The 27,626-nt window shown below is 38.4% G+C and overlaps 1 protein-coding gene across 1 annotated transcript in view; it reads left to right on the plus strand.

Annotated features, from left to right (window-relative positions):
• Positions 1–27,626, plus strand: part of LOC121513486 (proprotein convertase subtilisin/kexin type 4-like) — a 152,926-nt gene that overhangs the window by 18,478 nt on the left and 106,822 nt on the right. The window contains exon 9 of the mRNA XM_041793273.1: positions 21,516–21,629. Coding sequence (XP_041649207.1) covers positions 21,516–21,629 — 114 coding nt within the window. The remainder of the gene's footprint in view (positions 1–21,515; positions 21,630–27,626) is intronic.

A 27,626-nucleotide genomic window follows, 5' to 3' on the forward strand; every position in this document is an offset into this window, starting at 1 on the left:
GAAACAAGGGTAGCACGGTGCCATCACATATTGCATGACTATGAGAAAACCTAAATAGACAAGTTCTTTTAAGCCTACATCAGTATCAGGAGTTCCTTTTATAGCAACCACAGCAGTGGTGCTGCTGCTGGAAACAGACACATTTATTTAAACATTATTTGCACATTACACTGCAGTTTTTTTATGATAGTTATTAAAGGGATTCCATGGCTTTTTTATATAGCCTGGAACTAGGGGTGGGTGATATATTGATATACTTGATGTGTCGTGGCTTTTGCCACGTGGGATGTATAATATTACTTCAACTACTATAAATTATGTTTAAGTTTTTAACCATCAGTGTGCATTTCTCTCTTGAGTTTTACTTCTCCAGTTGTTCCTGAATGCCTCTCTTGTACAACAAAGAGCTCACTCCCCCGTCCATCCAGAGAATCCTCTTAGCATGTATATTTTTATACTACAAGCATGGCAGAGTGAAGGAAGCAAACAGACCGTCACGGCGAGTTAACCATGTTCAGTGGACTTGGACTTTTCTGGCTGACTACTCAAAGCACTTTTACACCTTCCATGCTACTCTCTTATTCACACACTAATGGCAGCGTTTGCTATAGGGAGCTGGCCATCTGAGTTAGCTAACCGCCGGAGCAAGGGGGTGGCTTATGGGACTTCAGCCCCAAATGTTTTTTACAAGCCCTGAATCTTTCAGGTTGGTTATGGCTGTGCTGATCACAGCGTGGAAATGTAATTTTTAAAGGAATTTCAAAATATAGATCTTTTATTTACTTTTATGCACATATGCACGGCAGGGATTGGGGATATTCAACAAAAAATATTTGGTATGCATTTTTTTCATTCTAAGACAAATGACAGAATTTTGACTTTTTCTTAGAATTCAAAAAAAAAATGCATGCCAATTTTTTAATGGCCCTAATACTCTTTCATATCTATACACTGGCTGCAGTGGAAAAAATACAAAAATAACAGTGGTGTATCATGATTTTAGAATAATAATAGCACTTTTAGGTCAGTTAGGTTAAGAAAAGAAGGATTTTATCAATGAAGTATTTTTTTTAGGTTGAGCAACATTATTTTTGCCTAAATGTTGTATAGATTTGTTGCCGTTTTGAATTTAAATTTGTATGTAAAAGTGCACAAAAATAGTGCTTTAAATTGTCACAAAAAAAAGCTAGGGAAGTGCCCACCCCTCAGCCGTCTTTAGTTTGGGCTTAGCCTTGGATTTTAAAACATGTCTGGTTCCTCCCCTGCTAACCGCATTGAAATGCATCCATACCCACCAGAAAGTGTCTTGCCCAAGGACACATTGGCATGTGACTCCAGGAGCGAGGGATCGAACCCACAACCTTCTGATTGCAAGATGACCAACTCCTCCTTCCGAGCCACAGTCATCCACACAGTTAAGAGAAGGACAAAGATTAAAGAATTTGGATTTAAATAGGATAAAACTGAAGAAAACTAATGCAAAACATCACCAGACACGACCCCAGTGAGTGATGTTGAAAAGACAGGAGTTAAAAATCTCATAAAGCCACTCGACTAAAGGATGTTTTGCCTGGGTGTGAATCTTTTGCTGAAAACTCCCTGCTAGAGTTGTACTCGCACAGAGAAGATGGCCCTACAGAGGCTTATCTCAGTCTATCAGTTCATAACATCGACATCAGAGAGTTAAAAAGTTTGTGCCTCCAAATGAGCTTTTCTCTCTATCATCATCACACAGGAGAGCTCCTTGCACAAGGTCTAAAGATGCTCTCATGTCAGTGAACTTGTCAGAAACTGGTCCAGTGTACATCAGCACAGCTAAGGGAACAATGTAGTTAAAGCTGTGAGTCTGAACAGGTGGACAAGACTGCAGTGGTTTAGCCATCGGCTGCATCTTGTTACTGCAGAGTTTTTGTGTAAGTTTGCTTCACCCTTAATAAGAAAATAATGATTTTATAACCAACAATAGTAAACACAACAGAGGAAGCATTTCATATCTTTTAATACACTAGAACAGACAGGGAGTGTTTCATGATTTATTTCATGAATTCTTTTTCAAAACAGAAAGTGATCTAAATTTAACTTGATACTGATTTGGACCCTTTCTGCATACAAAATTAAAAAAAAAAAAACAATTGAAGGGTCTGCTATAATCATCATACTGGTGTCATTTTTTTGCACCAAAGGCCTGAATTAAGCATTTATACAGCAATTTAGAGGAGATTTCATATTATAGCAATATATATATCATGTATCACAATATCCTCAAATTATCTGTTTGGAAATTTACAAATCAGAAGGATCAAAAGCAGAGACTCTAATTTTCAGGTTAACAACACCTAAGGGGTTAAAATATTAATCATGGGGGCCTGATTAAAAAAAACAAAACAAAACAAAACAAAACAAAAAAAAACAACAACTAAAATGTATTTGCTTTTTTGTCCAATCACATAATAGAAGTTAACCTTTGGAGCCTATGAAAAAAAAAAACAGTGGAAGAATGAACAAACTGAATGTGTTCATATCTGCTGATAAACTACTGTAATGTAACTTTTATGTCTTTACCATCATTCAATCTATCTAAAGGAACTTCACAAGTGTATTGGGACACATCTAGACTCTTCTTTTCGATATTCTTTGCAAAGATCCAACATTAACCCACTGTGAGCATAGCAAACATTTACCAAGTATCAAGGTGAAGAATCCTTTATTTCTGTGGCTCCTTTCCTGCATGCCATTCCCAACTCTCTCTTTCTACATGGTGTGTCCACTGTTCTGCCCATCTGATAATTGACTTTAAAAGCCCAAAATGAATCAGAAAAACCTCTGCTCTGGTGCTTGATCCATGTTATTTTTTGACCAAAGCACAATTAGACCTTGGTAAAACTTGGATAAGGGTTAAACTAGATAATATGTCACCTTTAATATTTAAGCAAAACATCTTAATGTTTACATTGCCTTCATAATTATGCTACTTTTTCATGAGCTCAAAGACCTGAGATTATTTGCCTTGAAAGTTAGATTCTAATGTTAATACATGATGATGACAGCATTGGTCCACGTCACACTCAGACTACTGACACAGTTATTTGTTTCTCCTAAGGGCATGTTGTATTTGCAGATAATTACCATTCTACACATACATGACATCTGTTCTTCTATGTACATTGTTTATTATTACCATTAGGTTTTATATTGCATTGTCTGACAATACTCAGTCCTGAACCACAGTTTATTTTTCTACATAATTACATATTAGCAATAGTTAGTATAATTATATTCTAATTTTTATGCCATCTTTTACAAACATTTTTGATAAAGCTACAAGCTTTAAGTGTAAGCTTAATCAAAAATGCTACTGAAACTGTACAAGTTTGAAGATGCATGATCTTTTCTGATGCAGTGTGCTGTGAAGATAAATGATGGGAGTAGTTAATAAAGTAACTAAACTATTGATACAGATTGACGTAGAGTGTGTTGTTGTCTGTTATCAGAACATCCCTCAGTATTTTGATGCCCTGACAGTGTCAGGCTGTCACTGTCTATCTGTCCCTCTGTCTTTCTGACACTTTGCTGCCCTGTCTGTCTGCGTTTCTGTACGTCTTCATCCATCCGTCTCGACGCCTGTCCAACAAACCATCAGGCTAAATCAATTCCTTGCTCGTCCTGTTTGTCAGTCTTTCCGTCTCAGACTATTTGTTTGCTTACTTTATCACCATGTCAGCCTCTCTGTCACTTTATCTCTGGCTCTTTCATCTATTCATTCACATTCATCTGCTCAATCCATTTGCCCAGATGGAGAGGAACATTTGGTTTTACAGTGATTCCAGCTTATGTTTGACGATTTGTTCACCTACAGGTGTCCTGTTTAATACCCATCCTTTGCCATTTCTTCTCAGAAAATTAAAAGCCTTCTGGACAGATAGAGCCTTCTCTTAAACCCAGCCTACCTCTGCCGTCAGCTGCTGAGCTACTGTGCTTTGGAAAAACACCTTTATGTAATGACACAGCAGTGTTACAGATGTATGAATAATCTGTTAAAACAGGTAGAGACATAAGATATCAATGTTTGCTTAAATGCTTCATATAGCATTATCCTTTGGAAACAAATTATATTGATAATTTCAATGTTCTAATTATCTAATCATATGTAGCTTTATTTAGTTGCAGAGGTTTATGTTTACTCAAAAGGTGAGAAAGATTTTTTGTATCTGTAATAAAACTGCCAAACTTCCTCTTATTGTATTTTTGAACAGCTACACAATATAAGCAGTCCACCTCAGGGCCATAAACATAAATGCATGTAGTGTAAACTCATTTGTATATCCAAACTTTAGCCGTAAAACATACAATAATTTATTCTCTTCTCTTCCCTCCTTTCTGTCTCTGTGCTCGAGTTCGTTGAAGGAATAAGAGAATTAATGTATATAGTTTTCTCTGTGGGGAGGAAAGGAGTAATCAGCCGGTGATCTCAGTGGGGAGTGAACATGGAAAAGTGAATCCACTCGCTCTAATTGGTCTTAAGTCAAACACCCTGCCAGGCGTGCACACATTCTCACAGGCCTGCACAGACACAGACTCATGAATGCTCCTCTCCTATCTGAGGGCGTCTTCAGGGCTAATGTTTTGATACTGAAACGCATAGAAGGCCTCAGATTTAGAGACTAGTATTAGGTCTGAATTAAGTAGGATGGTACTTAATTCATGATATTAACACACCCTTCACACTCTTATTGAAGTTTTGATCACTGCCATGTCCAGTTATCCGAGTTTGTCTATTGCCTGTGTCTCTAAAAACTTTGTGTTAAAGATTATTCGTAGTGTTTTGTTAGTTAGTTAGTCTGTTAGTTTGTTAGCAACATAATGCAAAAAGTTACAGACGGATTTTGATAAAATTTTCAGGAAATGTCAAAAATGGCAAAATGACTTTTATACACCATGCACCTTAGCAGTTGTTGACCCCACTCTGTGGCTTTATGAGGTCTTCCACTTCATGGATGAGTTGCTGTTGTTCCTAAATGCTTCCACTTTCTTATGTCACTTACTATTGACAGTGGAATATCCAAAAACCGTCTTATCGTAAAGGTGGCATCCATCACAGTACCATGCTTGAAGATTGAAAAACCTTCTTCACAATGGTTTTTGTATCACACATGTTTGCAAATTTTATACACCTATGGCAAGGGGTCCAATTGAAACATCTAGTTTCAATGGTTAGCGGGTGTACCTAAGAACTTTTGTCCACACAGTGTAGGTTACCTCTGCAGAGATAGGAACAAAGCTGGACCTCCCTAAAAAGCGGAAATGCTGTTGCATTAACTGGGGATCATTAAACATCATTAAGTCATTTTGTACATGCACTCCTTTTATACAATACCACTTATTGTTTAAGTTCTGAGTCTGTTTTAAAGAATTAACACTTTGAAGCTGTCTCCACCTTCTAGTTCATGGTTTCAGATCACAGTGGTGTTGCAGCGCAGTACCTGATTAGATAATAAATCCAATCAGCACCACAAAAATTTATTAATTTTATTAGCAAATCAAGCCATCAGTAAGACCTGTTTCATAATTTCAATACGAACTTTAACATTTTTCTAAATTTCTATATTGTTTAATTTAAAAAATGTGATTGAAAATTGTATTTCAAAAAAATAATCATTTGCCAGTCCTTTTAACAACACCAAATATACAGCTGTATAATTTGTCATGCATGAAGTACATGTTTGTACATTTTTATTGATGAAGCTTTGAGAGAAGCACATAAACCTACACGTTCAAACATGCTCTGACACATTTAATACACAGAATTATCCACGAACATATCCACAGAAATTCAGACTAGCCTTGGTTAGACTTTCACACTCACACACACACTGGGATATGGCTGTGTGTGTACACATGTAGTCATTAAGCACAGAAATCAAGGCCGGTGGAGTGTATTTAAACGAGATTGCAGGCATGCAGTTATTGGACTTGGCCTAATTGATAAACCCATTAGTAACACTTGTTCAGATAACATGGGAGGAATCTCAGTCTGCTCACAGTCACTCCAAATGGGTTCACTTAGGCTTAGAGTGCAGCACATTAAGAGAAGATTACAGAGCGATGTGGAGCGTCTTACAGTCCACGCCTCGCTACTGGAAGATTAATAGAGATGAACTAAGGACGGAGACGGAGAGATCACTGGACTCTGACACTCCACAGGGGGGAGACACTGGAGTGTGTGCGTTTGACAGTGTTTTAGCAGTCGTCGATGTGTGATTCAGTGCCTAAAATGCTTTCTTTCTCCTGTGCTTTTTCAATTTTCTTCTTATTTTTTTTTTTTTATGTGGGCGTTTCTTTGCTTCTCAGTGATTGTATAACCATATGTGTGTTTGTGTTTTTGACTTTGAACTGAAGCTGCTATGTGATTGAGCTCAAAATTTAACGTGTCCAGAAAGAAGACATTCTGCCTGTGATAAGCCTCTAAGATTTTCTTTTACAAACAAATAAGACCCTGTTGTCTAAAAAGCCTATGATAACTCCTTAAATTTAAATGCCTGTTGAAATACAGGGGGGAAACGAAGAAACTTAACATACCAAGTCTCAGCAGAGTAAATATTGAAAAGGGAATAAATATGTCAGTCTCTGCGGCAAATATATCCTTGATTCAAGGTTGAGTGGAGACTCTAAAATTTGATTGAAATTATTCTATGTTGGTCCTCATTTTTTAAATTTACTTTAATTTACAGGCTTTCTCCCCTGATTCTTCTTCTGACTCAGACTTAGTTATAAATCAGAGCACTACTGTTTTTTCTCAAAAATGCAAAAACATGAAGTTTCAGGAATGCTCTCTGTAAAGAAGTTATGTGCAATTTGTAGCTAAGGTTGCAACTTTATCAGACTTCTTAATTATTGATAGTAACACTTTCTGTGGTCTCAGATTTGTGCATCTTATCTATTTAGAAGGGTTTTGCATCATGCAAATGCCAACATTTTGCAGATGAAAAATGTAAAAATCAAAAACTAAAGAAATTACCCAGAGGAAGAGAAACAGGTCTTAAATGTGGACAATCACTTTGAATGATATGCATGTAACTATGATGGTGTTAGCATGGTTAGGGTCAAGAAAAAAGGCAGTTTTACCCCCCAAAAGTCTTAATTTTCACATGACAAGACCTCCTGGGGTCATCACTTCATTAATACTACTATTAAAGGGGCGCACAGATGGTCGAGTGATTTAAGGCGCTACCCATGTACACAGGTGGCTCAGGTTCGAACCTGGCCTGTGGCCCTTTATGGCATGTCTCTCCCCACTCTCTTCCCTGTTTCCAAGTCTATCCACTGTCCTTCCTCTATCTAATAAAGGCATGAACCCCCCCCCCAAAAAAAATACTACTATTAAATAACTAAACATGTAAAAAGTAGGTATTCGACATGAGTTGTGAGTATCCAGATTGGTTCATTAAAAAAAAAATCAAGGTTTATATCAAAATATTATTCATTATTTCTGCCATCACCTGGCTGTAATGTGGTACTATATGTAGTGACTGCTGAGCATCTAAACATTGCTTGCTAACCATGATTGTATAACATAAGTAGAAAGCATTGGTTTCAGGTGACATTTCTGCTAAGTGACTAACTTAACATCTCTTCACTTCAGAAATATAATTTTCCTCATATTTCTCCAGTCTTATTAAAATTGATCCAATTTGGGCATCCAGTACACCAGGTACTGCAATAGATATTTTTTTTTCCTGTTCTCCCAAATTAAACATCTGCATTAAATAAACAGAGGGACAGTGTAGGCCTGCAGAACATCTGGACATGCAAACAGTTAAAAAAAGAGGCAGGCGTGCAAAGTAAGAGCACTTTAACCTTGACCAATAGACCTGTTTGGAACAGGTGGATACCATTACATTGAGTGGAATATCAAACTGGATAAATCTCCCTCCCTCTTTGGATTATTCTCAGATTGACTACTGATCTTGATTTTGACTATTAAATTGATCATTTTTTGACACTTTATTGTGATTTCTTGTGCCCATGCAAACATATCCAGTGTCAAAAAATGATCAGTTTAATAGTAAAGGCCACTTGACATTGTTAAGTAAAGTTGATAATTTCTTAAGTCACAGCTACTGAACTTAGCATCCCGGCCTGTATGTGTTAATCATTAGGATTGTTGAGTGTGATATGCTTTAACCACTCTATGCCACTTTTGTCCACAAGTATTTTTTTCCTTTTCTTCATTGAAGTCTACTATCATAATATGAAGTTTTTCAAGACAAATGATGAAATCCAAAATTTGTGTCTTAACACACTAGATATGTTGGAATATGGTTGCTGTAAACATGTGAAAACACTGACATCTACATGTGACTGGATTCTGGATTGAGACTGGTAGAAAGTTTTTCACCTCTTTCCTGGATGGGTTTAATTTGGGTGGGGCAAATATGTGGGCTCATGATGTCACGAGAGAAGTCCTACCTAAAGGGAGCAACTATAACCAGTGGTGGGTAGAGTACACAGTTACAGTACTCAAGTAAAAGTACTGTTTCTAAAAAATAATAATTACTCAAGTTGAAGTGAAAGTATTCATGAAAAGAAGTACTTGAGTAAGATTAAATAAGTACCTTATTAAAGAACCACTCAAGTCGTGAGTAACTTTATTTTGTGCAATTTATTAAAGCGTGTTGCATTACAACATATTATTCAGGGGTAGTAATGTAAACTGCACATTGTCATACATAAAGTAGCATAACTCACCAAAATAGTTACAAGAAATAAAAAAACTTAACTTAATACTCAAAGCAGCAGTCAAGTTATGTTTGTTATTCACAATTCTGAGATGAAAAGTTCAATATAATGAGAAAGAACAGACTCTTTCTCTCATAGTTATCTTATTTCTACATGATGATTTTAATCTCTCATACATGAATTTATACCTTGCATTTCTTACTTTTAAATCACATTATATTTATTTTATCAAACTAAAAGGTGTTAAAACCAAAGACAACTTTAGCCCACTTGCCCCACGTTATAACCATGTTAGGTATAATCACTGATATCAGAGATATGCCACACACATGAGAATAGTATCACCTATGAAGTAACGTTGAATAACGCAGCGTAAAATTACATTTGTGGCAGAGTTGCAGAGGTGGTTGGACACATGATATCATTTATGACTGACACAACTGTGTCTTTGCAGTCTGCTAGTTAAAACAGAGATTTGAACCTCTACGTTTAGCTAACTAGCAGTGCAGTCGTTAGCTTGTTAAGCTTTCTTACCATGACGTGCTTTCTTAGATTTGATGTGCTATTTTTAAAGCTTGAGATTGCAAGCCAAAGAGTCTTGATGCTGGACCAGGGATAAACACGCACCTCTGAAGAAGACGCAGGTATTACATCTTCAGCCATTATCTCCAACTATTGATCGTTAAGGGGGAGGGGTCACTCCTCCGTTTACTCTGTGGTGCTGAGGATTTTACCTCACGCTGCTGTGAGAGCTCAGCTGAGTGTAAAAAAATACTTCATGAGAATAAATTATAGAAAAATAAAAATAGCGACCAGTATATTGCCCAATGTAACAGAGTAAAAGTATCGTTTTTTTAATCACAAATGTAGGAGTAGGAGTAAAAAGTACTCTGCTCAAAAACTACTCTCAGAAGTAGGATTTTTCAAAAAAACCACTCAAGTACTTGTAACTCATTACTACCCACCTCTGACTATAACATACAGTGAATTATATAATGAACACAATAGAGGAGGACTTCCTGGTTCATCATGCACTTTTGATTTATTGTCACTTGTAGTCCCCTAAATTGTACCACCTTGGGTGGCATTTATATTCCAGATTAAAGTATGTGATAGAAATAAGAAGAAGCTGCAGTGGATGAGGAACATGTAGCTTTATGGAAAGTACTTAAACATGTTCTTTTGAGTTGGATTTAAACAGAATTTTAGGAAATTTCCACAGTACAGCTTAACTTAAAAAAGTCAACTTAATCCAATATAAATGTAATGATTACTCAAAAAATCAATTTCCACTACTTAAAACCTTTGATGTAATCCATTTCAATAGATTTTTTGAGCAGTTTCAACTCCTCAGATTTTGCAGTGTTGTTCATAGTGCCTTTATTTGGTGTCAAATAGCAAATATCAACAGGCTAACAACCTTTATCCTTCTTCTCATATATCTTTTTACTTTTAGAAATTTAACTTCCAACATTTCCAGACATGATGGAGACATTATATGAACCAATGTTGGTCTCATGCATTTATAAACTATTATAAACAGTGCCATTTTATTAATGTTTGGGGATTGACAAAACATTATAAGATGTAAAGCAGCACAGATTTCCATGGTCAGAATGGTGAGAAAAAAAATGTAATATGTGACCCAAATGTGGCAAGAATAATTTTATGATTATAGTAATGCAAGTGTGATTAAACCAGCAGGATCTGTCAGGCTATAGATAAATTAAAGGTTTTTTTTCAGATTTATATGGCTTAAGAAGGAAGTTATTGAAAAAAATGATTGATCCTATATGATGTTTAGTCATCTTTTTACTGCTTTAAGCATTTGCAAACACACAGAAGGTTGTGTTAAAAGAATTATGTGCCTTGTGCTCCCTGTAGAATTTCATTTTCAATGCTTGTTTACCAGAAAAATTGTAGAGTGTGATGCTTCTAAATGACCGCGAGCTGACAGTGTTCTCCTCTGGGTGCTGATCTCTCTCTCTTTCTTCACCCCTCCATCTTTCTGTCCCCTCGATTGCCCATCTTTTGCACTGCCTCCCCTGGGCTGGACACTTTGTCCTTGTGCTCCCCATCTCCACCACCACCTCCTCCTCCTCCTCCTTCTCATCGTCCTCGTCCTCTCCTCCTCCTCCTCTCTGCTGGGGCCCAGTGTGAGTGATAAATTATTCGTGGGCATGCTCTGAGGGCCCAGGGCTGCTCATTCCTGCACACAGAGGACTAGCATTGATCCGGCCTGTGGTTCAACTTAATTGGAAACCCAGTTACACCAGCTACAGACACACTTCAACACACACAAACATTGCTCACACACAGATGCACGAACATGCACTCTCTGACATGTCGTCTTCTGTAAAGTGGCATTAATGCACAAGAAAGCAACTTTGAACACCAGTACTTGTGTACAGTGCTATGAAAAGTATTTGCAATGTTCCTGATTTCTTTTTTTTTTTTTGCATATTTGTCACACATAAATGCTTCAGATTGTCAAACCAATCTCAGCATAAGACAAAAATAACCTGAGTAAATACATAATGCAGGTTTGAAATGGTCAAATTTATTCATTAAGGGAAAAAACATCCAAACCTACCTGGAAATTAAACCTAATGACTGGTTGTTCTACTCTTGACAGCAACAATTGCAAACATATGTTATAACTGGCAATAAGTCTTTCACAGGAGGAATTTTTTTCCCACTCGTCTTTGCAGATTTTTTAAATTCAGCGACATTGGAGGGTTTTTGAGCATGAATATCCTGTTTAAAGCCTTGCCACAGCAGTTCAATCAGATTATAGTCAAGGCATAGACTAGGCCAGACCAAGACCTTAATGTTTTTTTTTAAGTCATTCAGAGGTGGACTTACATCATTGTCCTACTGCATAACCCAAGAGTGCTTGAGCTTGATGTCAGAAACTGATGGCCTGACATTCTCCTTGAGGATTATCTGTCAGAGAGCAGAATTCATGGTTCCATCAATTACTGCAAATCGTCCAAGTCCTGAAGCAGCAAAGCAGCCCCAGACCATCACACTACCGCATTTTACTGTTTGCATGTTGATTTTTTTATGAAATGCTATGTTGACTTTAGCCCAGATGTAAAGTACACCTCCCAAAAAGCTCAACTTTTGTCATCAGTTCACAGAATATTTTCCCAAACGTCTTGGGGACAGAGGTGAAAAAGTAAACAACTATTGTACTCAAGTAAAAGTCCAGTTACTCTGGTTAAAATTTACCTAAGTACATGTAAAAGTCCTGGTCTAGTACAGGATGTTCAGGTAAAGTCACTCCTCGATAATAAGGTAAAATGCATTTAGTTAACACTTGAAACGTGTTTATGGGAACACTACATATAGTTAAACCTAAGTATTTTACAGTATGACATAGCTGCAGAAACACTTGATAATCTTTGGCAAGGTGTGTCTTCTCTTGCAAGAAGCAGGGAGTCAACCGTATAGCCAGACAATGCACACTAAAGAAGAATATATACTATGCGGCCACAGTTGGGAACTCTAACTCGGTGGACAACTTCACTCATGGTGCAAATGTGTCCCACTTGAAAAAACAACAATTCATCAGAAGCTTGAGCAAAATAACCACTGTACAACAGGCATAGCTAGCCCAAAAGCATGATGGGGAACATCACCCAGACACCTCCACCCCCTAGATTTGAAACTGCACTGGGCAGAGCTTAGATCATTTGACTCTTAACGGAATGAAATGAACACTGGTGGATCAACACTGTCAAATAACTCCAACATTGAAGACCATTTCACCCAGAACGGAGTTAAAATTGCTCTTTGGAAGTTGAAATATTCTTAGAAATGTTTAACCCTGTGACATCAACACTCTGGTTTGCAGCTGATTTGGGATGTGATGTGGAATTATTCTCTCATTTTGTGCAGCTGTGTGGTCAACAGAGGTGGAAAAAGTACAAGACTACCACACTCAAGTAAAAGAGCATTTACTCTGGTTAAAAAAGTACTTTTAGTAAATGTAATAAGTTACTACTTTGATCATCAATATCTTTTTTGGCAAATGTGAGGCAAGCTTTTGTGTTCTTGGTCTTGGATCTCTCCTAGAGAACATTTGCCATATATTATGTTGAATTATGAACACTGACCTTAACTAAATCAAGTGCGACCTACAGGTCTTGTTCTGGGTGTTGTTCTGGGTTCTTTTGGGACCTCCTGGATGAGTCTTGATGCATTCTTGTAGTAGTTTTGGTTGGCTGGCCACTCTTGGGAAGGTTCACCACTGTTCCTAGTTTTCTCTTTTTGTGGATAATAGCTCTCACAGTGGTTCAATGGGGTCCTAAAGCCTTGGAAAGGTATTTGTAACCCTTTCCAGACTGACAGATGTCAGTGACTTTTATTTATCATGACTGCTGCATGATGTGTTGCTCTTAAAGATCTTTTAACCTACTTCAATTTGTCAGGTTCTATTTAAATGATTCAGCAGGTCTGGCAGTAATTAGGCCTGGGTATGTCTAGTAAAATTTAAATCAACTTTCAAAAGAAATGTGGTTTATTACAGTTAATTCATGATTTCACAAAGAGGTCAACGATTTTTCACATGGGGCAGGTAGGTTAAGATGGCTTTTTCCCTGGATAAAAACAAAAAAACCTTTATGAACAGCTTTTTGTATTTACTCATTTTTTCTTTGTCTAACATTAAAACGTGTTTGATCTGAAACAGTTCAACTGTGACAAACATGCAAAAAAAAAATCAAGAAGGGGGGAAATACTTTTTTCACAGCTCTGTAAGTGAATGAACGTATGCAACAAATCTGAAAATCCCACATTTCTATGCATACTCAAGATAACAGATTAACATCAACTACATTTTAGCAAGAGCATGTCTTGTGCATATCAGGTGCATGCTTTTATTCTATGCTCCACTGAAACACAAACTTCAATGTTAAAATTCAGAGTTGCACACAAGCGTGATCTGACACACAAGGACAAGTAGATGAGCACAAACCTCTGCACACACTTTATAGTCACTAAGTCTGCATTCTAAGCAGCACTAAAGAGGAGTAACAGTCCACAGTGGAGCAATATGGAGGCCTAGGGTTATCGATCGGACTGAGACACTGACTATCATACAGCTAATAGATTACATCAGACACATTGGAGCGGCTCAGTCAATGAGGCCTGATCCTATTAACTGGGGATTTGTAAACAGTTGTGTGCTCACTGTGACGGCTGCTGTGCTGCTTTGTGAGCCTTGGCGAGGAGATGAGGCTGAAAGGGTCTAGAGGATGCTCATATATTGTTGCACTCCATCCCAATCTCCTGTGAGCTACAGCCTAGTTGTGATCATGTTTGTGCTGGACAAGGTCCTCAGATTTTGTTTGTAAGTGTAATGCCACTTTCTCTACATATTCTCTATCCTTCAGGAAAAAAGCTGCACCTGCAATTATAATGGTACAGTGCTGAGTACAGTTTTTAGAGTCATAATCCATGACAGGAAATGTGATGCCTTCACTGAGTTTTGTCAGATTTGAGGGTAATGTTTTAATGAATGTTCTTCATGCATGAGTTGAATGAAGGACTGATGGATGAGGTTTTTAAGATAAATTCCAAGTCCTGGTCTGAGGAGGCTTTAAAACACTAAGATTTTTAAAATTAATTTATATTTGTATCAATGGGATTGGTTGATATTGTTTGTATTACAATAATGTGGCATTTTAAGGCAGACTTTTGGCTTGGAATTGTAGGCAACATAATATTTATGAATAGCTAATTTACCAGTCAACTATTATTAATAGTTGTGCAATTACCAAATGTTCAAAGAAGCCAAAAATGCATAAGAGAAAACCAGCATATGCAATACTAGATCTGTAAGACTTACTCTACTGCAGAGAATTCACATACACTGTGCTGCTGTGGTAAAATTGCATCCTGGGAAAATTGCTGAAAGGAGTCTGAAAAGTTCAAGCAGCTAATGCTGTCCTAACTGTTGAGATTATTTGTTATCTAAGGGGTTAATTTGATCGCAGATAAGTTAATTTCATTCAAAACTAACTAAAGAACAACTTTGTTAAAACTGGTAAAAGTGTGATTGTCGACTCTGTGGCTGTCAGTGTTATGTCAGTGTTAGTCTGCATATTACTTTCTGTAAGTAGCCTAGTACTCATGCTATATATCACAAAAAAGTTCCAACCTTGTGATTTTGACCATGTAAATTGTTTCAAATTCAACCACAGCAGCAGCCCACAATCTATAGCTGCGTTTCTATTGCTTTTTGAAATGCACAAAAACTAAATAGCGCAATCAAAATCTGGTAATGGAAACACTTGAATTTCAAAAAACTCTCTAATATCGTTAAAAAGTTTTTATGCTTTTGTGAGGAGGTTTTTCAGATGTTTTGATATAGAAATATGTCGCAAAAGTGCAATGGAAACACTTTTTCCGCATTTACAGGTGTCAGGACGTGACTTACTGTGCCACATGACCAGGTCACTCTGAGACAACATGGCACGGTACGTGTGTACCCGTGTGGACTTAACATCATACTTACACCCTTATTCGTGGCTGCTGCCATACATACGGACTTTGCCTCAGAACTATCATCTGTTGCCTTCGTCTTTTGTTCATTTGTCAAGGTAACTGCTGTAGATGTAATCGTAACCGTACCAACATGCAACAGGTTTTAAGCTTCCAGCTTCCTTGCAGCGGAGTCTCTTGAGAGGAGATTTTACGAGGATTACGAGGCTCATGCTCGAAACGCTCTTCAATGGACACACATTCAAAGCGACACTGTACTTAGTCAAAATTTTTGAAATAGTGCTTTTATTTTGTGAAAAAACTGTAATAGAAACACTGACAAACAAAGTTGGATTTGTACAGACATTTAACTTAACATCCAGGCTCTCCTGCACTCTTGGACTGTGCAACAAAAATCTTATCCCGTCTTGGCTGACAGACTAGCCACACTAGGGGATCGAAGAGTATCAATAACTACAACAGAAGCACGTTATGTGATTGTAACAGTCTTTTGCTCGTAAAAGGAGAAAACAAGAAACGAGAAACAATTTTGATGGATTATGGATAAAAATTATGGATTTATCAAGAGGAGGACAATATTGATGGGCTCTTCTTCAGATAAAACTTAATATGCATGTGATAACATAAATAAAACTAAATAAAATGTACACACTAGTTCCTTGGTGGTAGAAAAGTTGGGAATCTAGTAAGCAATGGTGTAAAGATAAGGAGCAAATGCTCTCCTGTTGGTAGGCATCTGGATTCACGTCACTGACGTCAGGTCAGGGTGTCAAACCAGAAGATGATGTAAGAATTTCTGACATGCTAAGCTTGTCAAATCATGGTCATGGGGCAACCATTTGTCATTCTCAACACTTAAAATCGGGCCTGAGTTTAGACGGAAAGTTGCAATGTTGCAGTTGGGCCAAAATCTGTCAATCTGAGCAATCCGTGAGCAAGCCGTTAGTAAAGCCCACAAGCCTGGTATACACTGTGTGATTTTTGGCTTTCCCAGACTAAAGACCTATCATGGTGATATCTTTGGTCCTACATTGCACTGTGAGACAGGTTGACAGGCAGCTGTTGTCACGATCTTGCAACTAAAGATAGCCTGCATGTAATTCTGACCATTTCAGAAATTAAGGGTGACCATTTTACAGTGTGACTGCTGCTACGCCCTGCGTTGACTAACCATCCAATGGGAATTCAGGAAGAAATGACCTAACCATAAATGCGACACTGGTGCCGATGAAAAAGAAAAAAAGTTAGCACTAGAATGGACAAGATGCCAAAAAGCAGAAGTTTGCAGGATTCCAACAAGGAGGAAAATCTTGATCCCAGATGATTTTCTAAGCATATGACTGCAACAATTACAACAGCTTTGATGTTTTTTTGCTTCATTATTTATCGCAGCACTGCCGGCGTAGATGGATGATGCACACTGATAATGTTTATTTCATGCCTTCTGTCGTTGTAGCCTGGTGACATTTAGTGGAAGCTGTCATCATTCAATCGACACACATCATACTAGTTGGACATGTTGTATGAGAATCATGTTGCATAGTGTAGCATGCCAGAAATTTATATGATTGTTAAAAACGCACTGGTTGTAGGAGGCCTTAAGCCTGTAAACAATGGTGGCAGGCGAAGAGGTTAGCTATAACTGCAGTCTTATAAGAACTTGACAGCATTTCTTTATTAGAAGAAAAGCACATGAAAAACCATAGACTCTAGAAAGAATTGGACAAACCCCGTGGGACGTCAGTCGTCTGCTTACAATAGGCGGAGTAAAACGGCTTTTGAAGCCAATCCGTGGATGCTTCCATATTGAAATCGCGGTCTCAACCGAACTTTGGATCAACCTAACGACCCACCCACTAAGCGCGACTTCCTGTCAGCCTGCTAGCTAGCATTCCGGTTGACAGGAACGGAGCCTCTGCCTGCCAAGCTATCTGTCAATCAAATGAGATGCGCCAATCACCGTGAAGTGAGGTTTATCCTAAATATAATCCAAACGATCATGGTACAAAAAAATTCACCCCCTGTACAGTGGGAGCACAATAAGACACTAGCTAATTAGACAAATTTGGTGTTTTGAACCAGGCTGTAAACCAGCTTATTTTGCGTGTCAAAACCGGCTGTTTAACGCATGCAGGTGAAACTTACGGTTTTCCTGCAGCCAGCCTCAAGTGGACAGTCGCGGTATAGCAATTTTTTTGCACTTCCGCATTGGCGTCATTTTTTTAGGACTGGAGGTTGCCGCTTGTGAACAACACTAAAAGCTTTTCTTGGTGAAAAAGATGTTTTTGCCCTTCTCTCCACTGGCTTCAGAAAGAGTTAAATTTACAAGCTGGCTCCACTGATAGTGAAGAGCGATATCAGCTGCCAGTGGAGCTCACATTGTGCAATTTACTTCTCTGGGAGGCACAAGGCTTCTATGCAGGGGCGTGGCACAGAGGAGGAAAGGGGTACTGATTACCCCGGCCCTGAGGATGAAAAGTGTGTTTATTTATTTGTTTTTGTTTTCGTAGTAATTATCATTTTTGAACCAAAGCCACTAATTGTATTGGTTGACAGACTGAAATTTAAATCAAACTGAGTAAAATTAACTTTTAGGAGCCCTTGCTCCTCCCCTCAAAAAAAGTTTAAATGGTTTAGTCCAACCCTAGCGCTGCGCAGCAGAGTGAACCTGGAGTAGAAGAAAGAAGGGGATAGAGAGCAAGATGAGGATGATGAAGGAGAGGAAAGAAGGGAAAATTAAGTTTTTTTCTGTCAGCTATGGATAGGAGGTATTCCTGAAGAACCAAAAATGGTGAAGAAATACATATGCAGTATTGTAAGCATTTTCCTAATGTGCGGGTTAGGCTGGCTACACACTACAGGATTTTAAGCCCAATTCGGGGCAAGGTTTGCCTCCCCCGACGATCGTGGGAGTGTATACCAACTGGAGCCTCGTCGCAAACAATTATTTGTCTGAGTAGTCTGCATGTGTGTGGTGTCACTTACTGCTCCGAATCGCATTGTATCCTCCCAAACCCTGAATCATAAATGATATTTACGATTCTAGGTCATAGTGCCACTGACGGAGTACCCACAACCACCAATGAGAGCGAGCACACTGGGTAGCGTCACCAGAAGAATCATACGTACTTTTGCTGCTCATAATCATAAACACAACTGTACCTTAATTTCAGCCAGGATTTCGTCCTGAGTCTTTCCCTTGTTTTATGATTGTTGCTGCACCTGTAACGCATGCCAGGACACTCTGTTGTGAAGAGACAGCAAGACGGCATCGACAGACATCCATGTTTTTTGTTTTTTTTTCTGAAGTCACGTGATCACGCGAGGTTGTAGGCAGGTCAGCAGGTATGTGGTCTCCAGTGATCTGACAATCTGACTGAGTTGTCTAGTGTGTGCGTTCAGAGGATTAAAGATGAAAAATCTTAGGAAATTGTCCTGAAGTCTGTGGTCTCCCATGGTTTTAAAATCGTTTGAGATTAAAAAATCGTCTAGTGTGTGGCCGGCCTTAGAAAGCTAAAATAGTATACTGTGTCATACTCTGGGTATAGGCTAATCAACACGTAATATAAAGTGAGGGAAATAGTCCAAATAATTTTGATCCATCCCCTGTAAAGTATTTCTCATTAATATAGGGAAATTATAGTTCAAAAATACATTAAAATACCCCTTTTTTAAAAATAGTTTTTGCTTGGCTGGCAGGTTAAGGGGGACCTGTGTAATTTTCTTTCTGGGGGCCCAAAATCCTGAGCTGCACCCCTGCTTCTATGTTATGTTTTGTTGCTCTGATTGGCCAATAATGAATGGAATAGACAAAATATTCTTTTATCTGCCCTCCCTAAACATTGTTCATAGGGTTTTGTCCAGATGTATGAGATTTTCAGCACCATGGATATGTAAAGACTCTGTCTGGTGTGTCAGGTTATTTATTTAATTTTCTTTAGCTACCTGTATGGGTTTTTTTTTTTTTTTTTTTTTTTTTGACTTGAGATTACTTTAAGTATGAGGAGGACAGCTGACATCATGCAAGATTTGGTAGCTTTGAAATACTTGAAAGTATTTGAATCAGATTGAGACCTTTCATATAGAATATTCCTTATCATAAATACTTCCTAAAATCATATTTGAAAGAACAGGGATCATACGGCAAGTTTACCCCATATTATCCTTCATTTTACCTGTTTTTTGTTTTCTGCGTCCCACACTTTGCTAAAATTGTTTTGTGTTGTTTTGCAGCCTGGCAAACCAACAGGAGGACAAACACATGGTCTAGCATGGAAACAGAGAGGGAGTGCAGAGAAAAACAATGCCACCTCTATGTGAAAGAAACCTCACAAGCTTACAGCTCAGTTCATCTTAAGTCCATTATAGCATAAGCAATACTTCTGTTTAACCAGCGCCATGGTAGATGCTGGTCGTGGGGTTTTCAAATTAATTTTGTGGCCTAAACCTATTCACATGTCCCTTTAGGGGCTTTGCAGCAAAGAAGACTGAAAACATTATGAGAGAGAGAGAGAGAGATAGCAGTAAACTGGGTTTTCAGCCAACAGTGTGTTTTTAAGAGCAAAACGACTTTTCCAAAATAAATAGATCTGTGTCGCGGACTGCTAGGAGGGAGAAAAGCCCTCGGTTCAATAATTAATTCCCGAGTCGAGGGTTTTGGAGAGCCGCTGATTGGGCTGATTCTTTTTTTTATTCTGTTATGATACAAAGGAGGCCGTTTGAAGTAATTTGTCCCAGAGAGAGAGGCTTGGAATACCATACATGCTTTGATTTAGCAAAGCAAATTTAATTTTGTTTGCTTTATGCAAACCAGCCGGGGCCGCGGGGGTTTCTCTGATTCCACCAGAGGGGTGATGGTGGTGGTGGTGCTGATGATGGAGGTGGGGGAGTGCACACAACAGAATCACGCTGCTGCCGCTAATATATAATACAGAGCGCACACTCATCCACACAGACGCATGCAGCGAGCAGCAACAGTTCAAAAGTACAAAGCCTATTCCCCCCTACACACGCACACACTCCAATCCCTTTGAAATCAAAGCTTAAAATAATTGTTTGTGCGTTGTGTTTTGTTTCATTCTATCCGTCTATTATTAGTGTTACTGGTATTATTCCTATCATGTTGTTTTAGCTGCCTGCACTCGCTGCTTGCCGGGGTTTTTTTTTTTATGCTGCTAATGAAAGCTTCTCTCCCTGCTTTTGTTCTGCTTTATTTTTCTTCCAATACGTGGCTGGAATACTTCTGTTTGTATTTGAGCCTGATGTTTCCTGAGATGTCAAACACTCAACAGCACAATGATAAAGAGGCTACCTGTGTGATTTAAGAGCTTTTCTTTAAATCGATGCAAAATATGTAAAATTGTCCCTAAAAGTGGCTGAACTGACGCGCATGATGTGTTGGAGTTGTGTCATTAATGATGGGAATATGGAGTCAAACTGTGTTGCACACCTGAAATTACCTTCATTCTGTTCCTGAAATGGAGAAATGGCGGTCCATGTGCAGATCTTAAGCAAACAGTAGAACCATTTTTTCCCCTCAGGAAGAGAAAAGGCTGTTCAGAATGGGTGGCCAAGCGGTTTTCTTTTACTCAATTCAACTCATTTTCTTAGGGAACAATAATGAGTGGATAAAGCAGAAAAACCCAATTTCCTTTATGCTTTTTATATCCTGAAAAAGCCCTCGTTGACGACCCTTTGGTCTTTTGTTATAGAAAACTGAGCTAATATCCTCCAGCTCTCGGCGCAGTTTAAAGGTCTTAATTGGATTCCATTAGTATATTGCTTGACATGACACTTGAGTCCGCTCTATTAGAATTCCCCTGCCTGGGATTAAAAAGAAGACTTTTTCTACATTCGACTCTCTAGGCTCTTTTGTTAAAGTCTCAAATGTTCTTTCTTGAATTCACATTTTTACTGACACCATTATTAAAATCCTAGCTTGACTTAAACAGGTGCTTTCATGTCTAGAGGACCTGCTGTAAAGCCATGACAGTGTCTCATCGCAGCAGTTTATGTGTCAATAAACTTGAGCATTAACATAGTCTAAGCATAACATGCATGCATGATAGAATGTGCCTTAAACCCTAATAAAACAGTCCTCAAGCCCTTTTTTTCTGCACAAGACTAGAGCTCGTATTCTGCTCCCTGCAGGTTTCTCTTTAGAGTACCACGCAGAGTTGAAGTGCTTCCTCTGTGGTTTCAGTCCATGTAGAACATGGCTGAAGGAAGGATGCGTTTGATGAAATTCTGTTTCATGTCTCTCGCCCCAGTCCTGCACTGACATGGAGGGATGTTCAGCATTTGATCGCCAAGACAGCAAAGATCCCCGACCCCAAAGAGCCAGGCTGGAACATCAACGCAGAGGGATACCATGTTCACCATAGGTACTGTGAAGCCCCCACATACACAGCGGCTGGTTTTAAGCACAAACATGTCACAACGTATCATCACTTCTGATAAGTGTAGATATCACATGACTTGTGTATTAGGTCTGGTTTCTCTTATTTCTATGGGATTGATTTTTCACTCATTTCTTTACAACAATAAGGGCTGAAACTAACAGTAGCTTAGCTTATTTAAGCATACAGAATTTTAAAAAGTGCAGAAATCTCAGTATTAAGAGTGTTAACTGGGGTGCTTGATAACTATTGGGCCGATACTTATCGGGCCGATAACAGGAAATTATTACGTCATTACGGTAAGTCTGATATAATGACGACTAGCCCAGATAACATATATTTTTGTCAGCACGGGAGTGGTGTTTTTCTTTCTCTAGAGATAACACATTCCGAAACGGCAGGTGGTGCCGCAGTACACAACCCGATGTTAAGCACCAGAGAAGAAGAGGAAGCAGCCCCTCTGCTAAAATGCTAACAACACGGTGGCGTTATTCAGTATTTACGGGAAGGATAACACGACCGTGTGTGTAGAATTTTCCCTGCAAAGGTCGCAAAGAGTAGAAAGAAGTCCTCGACGGATCTTGTAAGTGACTTGAGAGTCATCATCCTGACAACGTTATAACGAAGCGGCAGCAGCCGCTAACCTCAGCCGCGGGCATTACGACCGAGTCAACAGCTAATACCAGGCAGAGCACTGAACGTAAGCAGGCATTGAAAACTGCAGAAAGTTTGCCAGACCCAAAAGGCGCAACGTTATAATAACAAATCAGCCTGACAGTCTCCTGAGCCATCGCTACTTTCATAGACGTATACCTGCCTGCTCTGTTTGATGTGGTTTCATTCAGTCTGATCAACGTTAGGAACAGAAGTTTAGCCACAGACCACGGTGGACTTTACATTCTTAAACTATCTCTGATATGACTTATGTCAGTGCATATTTTTAATTTTAATGTAAAACATCAGCTTTAATTCTGGCTTAAGCAGCAAAAAAAAAAGGAAAAAAAAACAGACCCCCAAATATCTCCATTTGTTAAACATAACAGCCTTTTATCATTTGGTGTTATGGGGGAAAACCTATGTCAGTTGTTTGTGAATGTTGTACTTGGTACACAAATGTTTAACTAAAAAAAGTTAACTATAATAACAGTTATAAAGTCAGAGTAGTTCTTTTTTTTTTAAAAAAAACATGAGTGATATTAGTTAAAATTAGTTATAAATATCTTGCTCATTACATATTAACCCCTTCTTACCCCCAGATGTGCATAAACACATCAAAATAATACTTACCATGCATCACTAGTGTTAACCTTCAGGTAGATATAAAGAAGCCTTATGTTATTATTACATCTACAACAACATAGGGCATTCTTCATACTCTCTTTAAAAAGCTATAGGAATATTTCTAAAACAGTAAAGCTTCACTACAGGTCAGATTGAGGTGATGATGTGTTGTTATTGCTAGTTTGAGTTATTTGTTAGCTATGAGCAGTGAAGTAGAGGTGGTTTGTCATCAAATCAGTCTAAACTCATGTCCTTCTTTAAACCACATACAATGAGTTATGAAAAACACTCTGCCTCTGCATTGTATGTTCTCATAAACAAAAACAATATTGATTAAATTGTGTGTTTCTGATGTAAAAATGGGCATTTCAACATGACTTCTGGTGCCTCAAGTGGACACTGGAGAAACGGCAGTTTTTCAACTTTCCTGCTTCATTTTCAGCACCAGAGGTTGTTGCTTGATTAAAAAAAAAATAGAACAAACTTAAAGACCCTGTAAAGTGAAAATATATCTGTATTTACATTTGTTGTATGACAAGCCACCGAACCCCCAGGTCAAATTTCAGTCAAATAAAACATCTTTAGGTTTGGAAAAATTAAGCTTCAAAATCATGAAAAATGAGGCAGTAAAATCTGTTCTAGGATGGTGTGGGTGTGTCTGTTGAATGAGCTGAAGCCAGGCCCAATCAGGTGAAATATAATCCTCTCAAATTTAAAAAAAATGCTACAATCTGAATGGAGAAAAGCACTCACACCATTAGCCTGCCCCTTGTCCTTACATTGACCTTATCATTAAACCACAGCTGCCTGGCTCTGTGCTAGAGGTGATACAAAGTCCGCTTTCTGGATCAAATCTCTCTGTTATGATGCTTTAAATCAGTGTTTCCCAACCATTTCAAAAAGTGTCACACTGCCGCCAAAAATCAACATAGATTTTAATTGTGTCACTGATAAAACCCTAAAAAATGCCTATGCATGCTTTTCTTATCAAAAGACCTTTGTATGAACTACTTAATGACTGCTTTATCATGGTTTTCGTCAATATTTGCAAATCTAATTTTGCCAGCCTCAGCCCCCCCACCCCAAGATCTATGGTGCGGACCCCAGGTTGGGAACCAAAGCTTTAAATGATCCAGAAGCCACTGTGGGTGATAGATTTGGCAAATTTACCTCACAATGAACAAAAGACGGCAGTCCTCATCAAAAATACAGTCACATGTAGATCTCAGTGTTTTCATGTGTTTTCAGCAACCATATTCCAACTTATCTAGTGTGTTAAGACACAAACTTTGGATTTCACTTTACAGGGTCTTTAAAGCACTGGGGCCTGTACCACAGTGCATATTTTTTTGGTAACTTAAGGGTTAACTCTGGGTTCTCAGAACTATGAGGATGGTTTATTTTTACATCACAAAGTAACTATGCTGGAAACAAGAGTTCAACCAGTATGAATCTCCACCTACTGACCAATCAGGTCTCTTGATCACAGAGGTCTTTGAGCTTATCATGGGGAGAAGAGCGGGTGATAGGGGTTTACTGGTACCAATACCGCCACTGGTAAGATTTCTGCCGTGGTATAGATTTTTACAACACAGCCATCGTCAGTTTAAACTCTCGTGCTGTGATGTGGAGCGTAAAACGATGCTGCCGTTTGTGTAACAGGACCACATGGCAGACAGCAGCTCAGTCTGAGTCCAATGGTCATCATGTTTTGCTCTGACACTAAAGAGCAGTTGTATAACAAGCCGAATGTCACCATCTTGTATCTGTATAATGAATGTGGAGAACAGTATTAGCGTAATAGGAGTGTTCTCTGCTCCTGAAGATTGATGTCTGTAATAGCAGCAACATGAAGCGAGTGTTTGCTTTGCACTACATCTTCATTGTCCTGTCAGAGGCTTAGATATGGGCTGGGCTCAAGATGGGTCTTCTTTTGCCCAGAGCATTAGCAACTCATATTACAACAACTTAAACAACTTTTAAAGATGTGTTTAAACTGATGATTTGTTTGTTTTAAGTCCATGATGATTCAAAGAAGTGGGCGGGGTGATAAATGAGGCTGGAGAAGCAGCTGTAGACTCTGTATTATCACAAATTTGCTGGATTAATGCTAAACATGGTATTGCTGACAAATCCTTCCCATTTAAGTCTTTAGTTGTTGTTTTTCCTGATTGCTTTTATTGTAAAAGCCCACTTTAGGAAAAAAATATGGTGTTTTAAGTAGCAGCTCAACACGCCTCAGCAAATGAGGAAAGAAACTTAAAACTACAGGTTCAGTTCTAAAGATGTAAACACAGGAAGAGTTCTACAAAACTTTTTCTATGATCTTGTGCTCAGACATGCCTTTAGTATGCCATCACAGGTTTGTTTTAGGGGGACAATGGGTTAAACCCTTGAAAATATGCATTTAATGTTATTATCTATTTTAATTTTGTAATACCATGACATTACACAGTTACTGTGAAGGGCAAAAGAATACCGCAATGTAATTTTAAGGCCATGTTGCCCAGACCTAACACTAAGCTTACTTCTCTTGTAGTTATATTTTCATATTAATTTTTGTAAGACTCATACTCAGTAAGGCTAAAGCTGCAACTGAAATATTATGTCTTAAACCGCCAGGGATATCACTTGTCAGAAGATAACTAATTTAAGGAATAAATCTAAAGATATTCAGCCATTGAAATTATTCTTATGCACTAAAGATAATCAATACATATAAAGCTTTAATTTGAAAATCAACACTTTTCAGTTGTTCTTCTTGTATATGATGCCACAGCTGTGTGAATTTAGTCTAGATTCTGTTAAAAACCATCATTTCTTGTTGTGGGAAATATGAGATATGGCTATTAAAAAGCAAGAATAATACTGCAATACAATTTTATTGAAAATAGACATTTTTCAATGTTGTTCTCCTGCAATATACTCTCCTTCTGCATTCAGGTCTTCTACTAATCAAAGCAATAGGTTTTCTTCAGACCGTTGTCTCAGAACCTCTGTCGTTCTTTTCTTCACTTCTGACAAAGACTCAAAATCTTTGAGCACAGATTTGCTCTTAGGAAAAAGTCACACAGTGCTAGATCAGGTGATAGAGAGGGTGATCAAGCACTATGATTTGTTTTCAGACCAGAAACTGCTTTAGCGAGAGCTCACTTTTTTTCAAGGCTTTACACCATCTCTGATACCCACGTGGTAGCTTCACATGGTTTACAGCTCAAAAAACTCCTCATGTTTCTCACACTGGCGTCCTGAAAAACCCTTGGTATTACAATGTCATGTCATGGTATTACAAAATTAAATCCGTCTGAAACACTTCGTTTTCGCTGCTGTCTCTTTAACACGGACCTGCTTTCCTCCGATTGGCCGATTTTCCGGAGGCTGGCCTGTGGCAGGACTCAATGTTTTGTGCCCACCCCCTCCAATGTGGCGATGTTGCTACACTAGTACTTGTGATTTATTAGACCACCCTAATCCTAACCAAAGTGAGGTTTATGCCACAGCTGCCCTAAATGAACAGCATTGGTAATTACCAAAATCATTTTTTATGTTTCTGCAATGGTTAATACACCAATATGTAGAAGCTCTTTAACCCAAATGATATTTTTAATGCTAAAATATAATTATTATTGTTATCCATGAACTTTTCAAATGTACTAATTTACAAAAAAAACTGAAAAAATAGTTAAGCACATTAATATGTCAAATTATAGTTATTCACTTGCATTCCTGAAGAGAAAAATGAGTTTTAGTGGTTGAATGTTATGCTTGATTCATTTCTGACTTCTCAGAGAAGCCCAGTAAGCCGGCTCAAATTTGGGTGAATTCAGTTTGAAATTCCTCATTCCCGTTTAAAATGGTAAAACGTGGAGAGCTCACTGAAAATGAAAGAGTCCGCATTAAAGCACTTCATGATGCTGGATGGTCTTTGAGACAAATATGACAGGTGTCTAATAAATTAGTTAAGCACTGTACGTCCGTACGCGTTAGACCAGGAGTCTGACCCTGATAGTTTGGAGAGAGAGGGGGAAGAAAACCAGCAGCAGCAAAGGATAGAGCAGGACATATCTGTTTGGTAAGTGTTTAATTACTGTGTTACTAAATGGCTTTGATAATGGTGGACTTACCCCTCGCCGCATTTAGCGGTGTATTTATTCATCTCTGTTCATCTTGTGGGGGTGGTCTGTCCTGCTTTGCCAGCGGCACAGAGGAACCAGTCAGGAGATCCTATTGCGATGACCTCATCAGTTCGCTCCATCGAAATCTCGTCTCGGGAAGATCTTGGAGAGATCTCAGAGAGATCCCCAACGAACTGTTTTCATCAGTTTACACTCTAATTCCAAGATTATCTGCCACATATGTTTATCTTGCAGTTTTAAAATTTGCACACGTGAAGTATGGACACCCAACATTGTGACTTTATATATATGTTTTAAAAATCAGAAAAATATAATACCCCCTCTTTAAAAAACAGTGATATCATGCTTTTCCTACTATATGCTAACTTCTAAGCTCCTCATATTTACGTCCGGTGGAGTGCCAGGGTAGAGCTCAGACAGAAAGGCAGCGGCCATTAACAGAAGCTACTGTGGCCTCTAGTGGCAAGAGGTTCATTACAGTTTAAAAGAGCTTTATAGACTGGGATTTCAAGTCCATTGAAATCAAGTTTTCAAGTTTTTATTAAAAACTATAGGCAACTTAAGG

The sequence above is a fragment of the Cheilinus undulatus genome, linkage group 8 (genome assembly GCF_018320785.1).
Source record: "Cheilinus undulatus linkage group 8, ASM1832078v1, whole genome shotgun sequence".
NCBI lineage: Eukaryota > Metazoa > Chordata > Actinopteri > Labriformes > Labridae > Cheilinus > Cheilinus undulatus.